The 9,142-nt window shown below is 48.4% G+C and overlaps 1 protein-coding gene across 1 annotated transcript in view; it reads left to right on the top strand.

Moving 5' to 3' along the window:
* The window catches only part of Tspan3 (tetraspanin 3), a 25,281-nt gene extending 23,496 nt beyond the window's left edge, over positions 1-1,785 (top strand). Inside the window, exon 7 of the mRNA XM_021206056.1 lies at positions 939-1,785. Coding sequence (XP_021061715.1) covers positions 939-1,031 — 93 coding nt within the window. The 3' untranslated portion in view covers positions 1,032-1,785. The remainder of the gene's footprint in view (positions 1-938) is intronic.
* Positions 1,786-9,142: the final 7,357 nt, after the last annotated feature.

Here is a 9,142-nt window from a genome sequence, read left to right as displayed (position 1 = left end):
TCCCAAGTGCTGGGATTAAAGGCGTGCACCACCACTGCCCGGCTGGCATCACTTTCTTTAATAATATACTTTAATCCTTTTGCTTAGTAATGTGACATGTCTTTAACCCAATATGCTATTCCAGAAGGATTAAAATAGAAAATTATGAAGGAGCAGTGGACCTTGACAAGAAATAAGTCAATAATGCCACAGAGTCAAAGATAGTAAATAATGAACAGAAGCCTTCAAAAGACGCTAAGGTTGTCTTTCCACTATTGTGAGTTTTTTGTGGGTTGTTAATGAAACCTTTCTCCCCCAAGTCCAGATGCCTAAAAAGACACTGTCAAACAGGTTTCTCTAGACTTATGCCGTCCAGCATAGAAGCCACAGCCACATTTAACTGAAGTAAAAATTTAAAATTGAACTAAGTGGCACTGACTTAAAATGCTTAGTAGCCAGGAGTACAGACACAGGGCATTTCCTTCACCATAGAAGCTGCTTTGGGGAGCGCCACTGTGCACTGTTAGTGGGGATTCTCCATAAGATAGCCTTGCCTCAGCCGGGCAGTGGTGGCACACACCTTTAATCCCCGCACTCGGGAGGCAGAGGCAGGCGGATTTCTGAGTTCGAGGCCAGCCTTGTCTACAAAGTGAGCTCCAGGACAGCCAGGGCTATACAGAGAAACCCTGTCTTGAAAAACCAAAAAAAAAAAAAGAAAAAAAAGAAAAGATAGCCTTGCCTCACGCCTGCTTCAGAGTTCCTGGATATAAAGCAGGGTGCTGACACTTAGTGTTTAGCTACTTCTGTTAAATATTGTGTGTTCATAAAGAACTTCCTTTTTCATTGTTATTGCATTTTGACAATTTGACATTTAAACTTGAACTAACTTCATTGCCAAGAAAGAAATACACACTTGCCAGGGGCCATCAGCCTTGTTTCACACTGTTTTCTTCCTGCAGCTGCTGGGCATGCTATGCGCATGCATCGTGTTGTGCAGACGGAGTAGAGATCCTGCCTATGAGCTCCTCATCACTGGCGGAACCTACGCGTAGCAGACAGCACACGCCTGAGCTAATTTGTAGTATCCTTGTTCTGATTCAGAAGGTGAATTGAGCAGGCCTGCAGCAGTTGGCTCCCGAGTTTCTCTAGTCAAAGCACACGTACACTGGTTGGCTAGCAGGTTGGCATTTCATGTACCCACCTTCCTACCTGCCCCTCTATGGCTTTCTTACCCTTGTTCTAGATGATTCTCCATGCCCTCAATTTCAGAACCATTTACAAGTTCTGTAATGTGGTAGAGCTATAGGAGGGTGTGGCCTGCTTCTGTCACCTCTGAGGAGTAATGGACTGTGTTGTGGTATCACTGGGCCCTTTTCATCTTCATAACGAGAACTCTTGGCCAAAGGTTTGGGGGTAAGAGGGAGGACGCCAGCTGTCTGGTGCCGCTCACCAGTGTCCTTTTAAAGAATATATACTGTAGTACAATAATATAGCAATTGTACAAAATGGCTAACATAGATTTTAGAATCAAACAGTATGTGTCTTTGTTCATCTTCAAAATCAGAGACTGATCTTTGAAATTAGTGGTTTTTAATCAAAGCTGGCTTTATAGGAAGACTATAATGTGTGCACTACTGTTTTAAAGCAGTTAGTGTGAGTGTGCGTTTCTGTGTGATTGAACCCATTCGTCGTAAGTCTTACACTCGTTAGAGATAATGTACCCATGGAGACTAGCAAACTAGTATGCAGATGTGATCTCAGTTGTAAATAGGAAAATGTAATTCAATAAACTCTGTATCAGCCCTACCATGTACATTTTAATTATTTGGGGATAGTTCAGTTCCACCGCAGCAGTGTTTAGCAGGATAGTGTTTCATAGCTGCTGCTGACTGCAGTTCTTGGGATTTGCATGGGCTTCCAGTATCTGCTGCCAGATTCTAAAGGCTGTGGTGTTCGGCAAACCACAGGTGCTTTCTGGAGTATTTAGAACACCTGCAGAGTGCAAAGGCCTAGGGGATAGACAGCGATGGTGCTGTCCTGGGCCTAAGGGCTCTGAACTCCCAACACAGGAGACACACAAGAGCAGGTCATTTTTGTCAGTGCAGCGGCGGTAGTATAAGAATAGGACCCAAAGGAGACACCCGGGGAGGTCAGGGACGTGGCGTTGTGTAGGTTTAATGACATCACTTATGAGCTCCTGGAGGAAATGCCCAAGCATAGAAGCTGGAAGGTTCTGCAGGGGCCTGGGAGGTGGTGGTTAAGACATGGTTAGACAGAGACCCTCTTTGGTCATAGGCCTTGTGCAGGTGAAACCTGACGCACTGCTGATGGCGTCAGGCCCGCCCTGGTTGGTCCCTGTAGCAACTCAGAGGATGGATTGGTGGGAGCCTGATGTGACTTCCACTAGGATCGTACAGTAGAGGACTATTAGAGACCATCAGAAGAAGGAAGAACTGTAAAGACGAATCTCAGATTTCCAGCCCCGTCTTGTCAGCTGGGGAACCAGCCAGTCACAGAAATAGAGGACAAATAGCAACTATACCTAGGGCTGAGTTCATGTTCAGCGTAGGGTCTTTTAATGTTGAGTAGTTGCCTGAATATCTTCTAAGTTTTTCTGAAATGGAGATTTGCAAAGAAGAGGCATTGAACTGAATCCTGTGGAAGCAGTATGCAGTACAGGGTGCCCCGACTTAGAGCTGCTGGGATTGGTGATTGGTTCCCAAACTGTGTCCCCACCCTCTGCCTGTTCATAGTAGGCCAGGATGCTTATAACCTGTCACTGAAGCCTCCTTCCTTAGCACAGTCAGTGAAGCTGTTCCTAAGAACCATTCTATGGCTCTCCTGTCACAGGCTGGGACTGAGCCCAGCAATGTGTAGTCAGCAATATTAGTTGCTGCTTTTCCGCATGATCCAACTAGCTCTAGAGGAGGAAGCTGCTTTGATAGTGTGCCAGGTGGTAACCCATTCCTTGAATGTGTCCGAGAAACAGACTTCACATCCCTTTGATGCTGATGCTCTGCTGGCAGAGCCAGAAGAGGCATGTTAGCCGAGGAGCCGGGAGCCAGGGAATCACTGAGTTCTTGCCCTTGCTAATTTACATGTGATTTTTCTTGGCTTGTTGGCCAGAGCCCTTCAAATTAAACTTGTCTGCTTAGCACCTGCAGCCTTTGTGGTCCCACGTGGGGCAGAGGGCTGTGTTTGCTTTTCAAAAGCTTTCCAGGGCTCTGCACAAAGGAAGCACTTGGTGGAGTTAGAGCTACAGAAACCAGGCCCTACCTAAGCTGTTAGGTGTGTCCAGGACTAGCTGTAGTTGAGAACCACTGCTGCATCCTACTGCCTTTATATTTTTATTTAGAAATAAATTTCAAAGGCCATAGAAAGTTGTAAGAATAAAAACTCCAAAAAGCGTAGTTGTCCTTTACCCAGATGTGCCTGCTGACCTTTGCCCTACTTAATGAGTCATTTCTGTCCTCAAATTTGTATGCTCACTCTCTCCAGACTCCTGGCCCTCAAGTACTTCAGCAGGTGTTTTCCAAAACTAGTGACTGACAATCACAAGTACAGACCTGGTACCTTATCATCCCGATGAGATAATCTCCCCCACAGCAGTTGGCCTCATCATAGCCTTTTCAGGTTCAGGCCTTCCTCAGGTCCAGAGCCAAGCCGGAGCGACTGTTTGTGTAGCTCTCATGTCTGATCTGGAGAGCTCCCATAGCTCTGTCTCGTGATGTTGACATAGACTACATACATATGTACATACAGAGCATACATACATGTATTCATCCCCCTTTAAATGTTGCTGCTCGGTTCGGCATATCTCCTGTTTCTTCTGATGAGGCTTTAGAATTACAGATGGCTAGAAGACAGACTGAGCTCCAGGTTCACCCAGGGTGTCACTCAGGAGGCATAATGCCTGCCCGCCCCTGCCGCCTGTGGGGCTCATTGTGAGCCCCTGGTCCAGTGAGGAGCTGGGTGAACAGGAACATTTAAAGAGGTCACTCTGTAAAAGCCTTTACCTGCTGGAAGGAGAAACAAGGACCCTGAAACAGCCCAGCAGAGAATGGCTTCACCCTCAGGATCCTGCGAGGAGAAGGCGGCCCGAGGAGCTGTGGTCCTGCCGGTGCTACTTGTGCTACTGGCAAAGCTTTTGTCTTCACATAAAAAATATTAACCGGGGGCTGGTGAGATGGCTCAGCGGTTAAGAGCACCGACTGCTCTTCCGAAGGTCCTGAGTTCAAATCCCAGCAACTACATGGTGGCTCACAACCATCCGTAATGAGATCTGATGCCCTCTTCTGGAGTGTCTGAAGACAACTACCGTGTAAACACATATAATAAATAAATAAATAAAATCTTTTAAAAAAATATTAACCGAAATTTAAGAAATGTAGTAAGTCTAAAAGGACATCCTCTGTTGAGGGGCATGAACAGAAGCAGTGTGGTCATAGGCTTTGGCTTTGCTCTTACATGAATCTTGTTCTCTAGACTGTCCCGCTCCTCTCATGGCATAACGCGGTAGTCTTTCATGCTAGACTGTAGATCTGCGGGTGGTTTGTGTTTGCACCATGGCCATCTTAGGTAATGGTTAGCCACTGTACCCGGTGGTGGCTTTACTATGGTGGGCACGTCCACCTACAGCCCAGTCACACATGGCTTCTCAACAAGAACATGTTCTTAGAAACATGTTACTTTCATTGTGCAAACATGAGTGGTTAGTCAAGTCAGTCCACAACTGAAGCGTCTGCTGGTGTAGCACAACGCGGGAGACAAGGTTTGCCTAAACTCACTACATAGCCCAGGCTGGCCTCGCACTTGCTTGATTCCCCTCCTTCCTGAGAACCGGGATTACAGATGTATATACATATTACCGGTCCTGGCCACTCGTTTTAATTAATGGGAAGCACGTGGATGATAACAGAGATGAGACCTGGTGATAGAGCCCTGTGGTTTGGCTGCCTTGGGATCTGGGGCAGGAGGATTGCAAGTTCAGGACTTATCTAGACTACAGAGTGAGGTGAAGGCCAGTTTATGCAACTTTGTGAGACCCCGTCTCAAAAAGTAAAAGGAAGATTTGAGGAACTGGAGAGATGGCTCTGTAGCTAAGAATTTGATGAGTGGCTTTTATAGACTCTTGTTCAGTTCCCAGGAGCCAAATCAGGTATGGCTGTGATGTCAGCTCCTAGGACTCGAGGTCTTCTGGCCCACCCTGTCTCCCTCTCACACACACAAGGAAAAATAAACAGAACTCATTTTTTTGTTGTTGGGTTTTTGTTGTTAAAACTGTCTTGGTGCAGAGCAATGCTAGCATGGTGGTGTAGTACCAGTACCATACACAGCAGTGGTGATTACAAAGTATAAACAATTCCTGCGCCTGTGTGGCAGTGTTTCCACCTCCGCCAAGTTTGTATTCTGTGCACAGCTGTGCTCTGTTGGATGGCAGACAGAGACCAGCGTCACCACAAACAGGATGGTGGCACATTGTGCCTCAGTGCAAAGACTGCTGGTACATCACCAGTGATGGGAATTTTTCAGCTCCCTTGTCATCTTGCACGTGCCCTGTATTGATGGAAACAGGTGCCACATGGACAGCTGGCAGGCCTTCCGAGTCGATCTCACACAGCATAACATGATCCAGTTCAAACTAACCACACCGGTGGCGTACAGCCACCACAAGCCTAGTTTCAAAGCAGTTTCCGTCCTGTGTCAGCCTCTTCTGCGCATTAAAGATGGTAGTAATTTAGTCTGTCCCCCAAAGGTCACATTTAGTTTTCACAGATACGTCCCATTGCTTTCCAGAAAAGTTGATACCAGTTTATGTTGACACCGGCCAGGCATATAAGTGTGCATTTCTCCCACACCCTTGTTGACTCTCAGGGTGTTGGCCTGCCTTTATCTTTCTTCTATTCTGGTAGGTGAAAATGTGTATCTGGCTTAGTCCTGTCTCCTGAACCTTGGGCATAACCCCTTACCTCATTTGATAAGGTTTCTTTTGTTTTCTACGGATCTTAACAATGTGTAGGCAACTTTACCTGAGACCTCCATGGTTTGCTAAAACCTTTCCTAGTGGTTGCTATGGGGGGCAGGGGCCCAGCACCTGCTTTTTAAATGTTAACCCTGTATCCAGCATCCTTGCCAATATTGAAAGCAGCTAAGTGTCCTCCATGGCTCTCTTGTCTCTCTGGGGTCTCCTAAGGTTGCTCCAGAGGGACCACCGAGTTTAACCACTAACTTTTAGAGGGGAGGGTGACTCATACAGACCATGCTGTGCTCCTGAGTGCGACCAGTAAAGACAGACATGGGTATGAGAACACAGGAGAGGCGTCCTAAGGGCCTGACAGACACCTGGTGGACGGACACTCCTGGTCTGAGGCAGGAGAGTGGAACCACACAGTGTTTTCAAATTTTGAGAGAGAAGTCTAGCCAAGGCCCATTAACCAGGAGGTTCTTGGCTACACATTGAATCACCAGGAAAACGTTTGGAATACAGGTTACCGAACTGCACGGCTCCCTGAGCCGCCTGTTGGTCCAGTGGGTGAACCTCAAGTGTAGCTAGAGGCCGACTGAGCTTTCTCCCTTGGCCCTGTGGTGGGTTCTGCTGAGCAGGGTTGGAACAGCCCTATTCCTGTGATCTTAACAGCCTGAGGCACCTGAGTGCATCGAATGTGGTGACCTTTTAGGAGCCATGGTGGGAAGTAGCCAGACCATGGAGTAGGTCATGCTGAGCTGGCTTGGCCCAAGAGCAGTTAGGGGAAAGTGGTTAAGGGTTAGGTGCCGGGCACCAGCCTGCTGCTGATGTTTGGTCCCCACTGGGAAACATGCTGAATGAGCTGTTGCTTCCCACAGCCAAGATCCAGAGGTGTGAGCCTGGCTATAAAAAGTGACATCTCCTTGTCACTTTTTATTAGTACTTGACCAGTTTAACACTTTAAAGTCATGCCTTGCCTAAGACCTGTTTTTTTTTTTCTTTAAGATTTATTTATTTATTATATGTAAGTACACTGTAGCTGTCTTCAGACACTCCAGAAGAGGGCGTCAGATCTTGTTACGGATGATTGTGAGCCACCATGTGGTTGCTGGGATTTGAACTCTGGACCTTCAGAAGAGCAGTCGGGTGCTCTTACCCACTGAGCCATCTCACCAGCCCACATAAGACCTGTTGAACCCCTCCTACTAGTGATGGATATTCAGGGATAATTGAGGCTTGCCCGAGAATGCCTGTGGGTGAGCTGCTTCAGAGCCTGATGCTCTGACAGGAGAGGCCACATTCTTCTCTCTGCTGCTCTCCGTCTTTGAGCCGCCCTCCCTCCAACAGGACAGGAAGATGCTGTAGTTATTTATATACTCAGTTGTGCCAGCCCCTCCTCCATCTGGCATTGTCCCCCTGTGCACTGACATTGTGATCTGATACACAGCAGATGCAGGAAGCTTATGTGGGCTTCTTCCCCCTGGTATATAGATTGTGATCCCTGGGTCTCTCTCCTTTCTCTGGATGCCCAGAGAACAGGCTGTTATCTATCGCACCCTGCTTACCCACCATCCAGTGGGGCCTACTGACACTGCAGTACCTGTCAGAGAGATGATGAATTTCTAGGCCAAAGGTTTTTAAAAATCTTTGCAGTGAAATGGGATGATCAATCAAGATGACAAGGTATTTTCTAACAATAAAAAAAAAAGCTCTGTAGAGAACTTTCCACTCTTTTCTCTTCACTACCAGGAGTCAATCTGCTTGCTTGTTCTGCCTGCCCCAGGTCCCTTGCTCCACCTAGGGAAGACCTGCCCACCTGGAAAGGCCAAGGTCAGAGTTCACACACCTTCTCCTCTCCTCTCCCCCACCCATTTGCACACTTCAGAAACTACTATTCCCATTTATTTCTCTGTTCACCTGCATTCTTTAGTCCAGCAGCCACTTTGCAGACGGCCTTCATCCTGTATTTGGAACTGTCCCCTGACCTCACTGGCCATGTGCCACCCTGGAAGAGTGAGGTCAGGGCACCTTGGCAAGCACCAGCCCTGTGACTGCAGGCGTCTGGTTAGGCAGCAGGGTAGGACAAGGGTGGCCAGGGCACTTTGGTTTTCTGGACCAACCAGGTTTGTTGTAGCCAAGTCTTTTATTTGCTAATTTTGCTGTCCTTCAAGGGAGGGGACCAAGCCCTGGATTAAGTCACTCTCCAAATATCCCTGTGTGGATATCTGATGTGTCACAGATGGGTGTGGTGTTTGGTCACCTCACAGGATGTTCATGAGAAGGAAAATGATATTTCCAGAAGGATGTCAACGTCAGCCTGGTTCTTTCCAGTCACTCAGATCCTTTTCCCATTCTGTCTGCCACACACTCTGCCAAGCAGCAGTGATGGCCGACTCCTCAGAACGGCAGCAGTGATGGCCGACTCCTCAGAAAGGCTATCCTGATCCTCAAAGCTCCAGAGCCTCTCAGTTCCAGGGAGTCTGCTCCCTGGACCTTTGCACCTGCCTGGACCCAGCCTGTAAGGTGCCCTCATGTCTGAGGTGGATATGAGCACAACCCAAAGGCCCGGCCTTGTCAACCTGCGTGGTTGCTTAACCAAGCCCGCCTTTCTGCTCCAGTGAGGAGGATCAGAGAATGGAGATGCGTTGGCGATGAACATGGAGGAGCCTTGCAGCTCCTCCCCTCTCTCTAGACCATACTTGCTCACAGTGTCACCTCTGGCAGCTGACATTTGCCTGGCACGTGGCTAGGCCTCTAGTCCTGGCTTCCAGGTGGGCAGGCAGGGAAGCCACAGGCCCACAGCTGGTTCCTGTGATGTAGAATCAGCACAGACATGACTGGGTCGTGTCAAGGAGGTACACTGAGGGCTGCGTGCCCTGAGCCAGGCCCCCGGTGTGCAGCCTCCAGAGCCACCAGCTGTTTCTCATCCCCAACAGGGTTCTTATCCCCGCGTGTCCTATATCCAGACATTTGCCTTCTGGCAATGTCCTTCTGTGCCCCACTTCCCTGCCACAGGATGCCTTATCTCCTTGTGGCCCTCCTGAGCCCCTCTCATTTGCATCTTCCAGGCTGTCCTAAGTATGAATGTAGCTCTGGCAGCCTGGGAGCTTCGGGCACCTGGGTGGATGTCCCTGGCTGAGACTGGGCCTGACTGCCCCGAAGGCCTGTCTGTGAGTGGCAGAGCTCTGTTCGCCCAGA

The sequence above is a fragment of the Mus pahari genome, chromosome 10 (assembly GCF_900095145.1).
Source record: "Mus pahari chromosome 10, PAHARI_EIJ_v1.1, whole genome shotgun sequence".
Lineage (NCBI taxonomy): Eukaryota > Metazoa > Chordata > Mammalia > Rodentia > Muridae > Mus > Mus pahari.
This window is presented reverse-complemented; position numbering and strand designations above follow the sequence as displayed.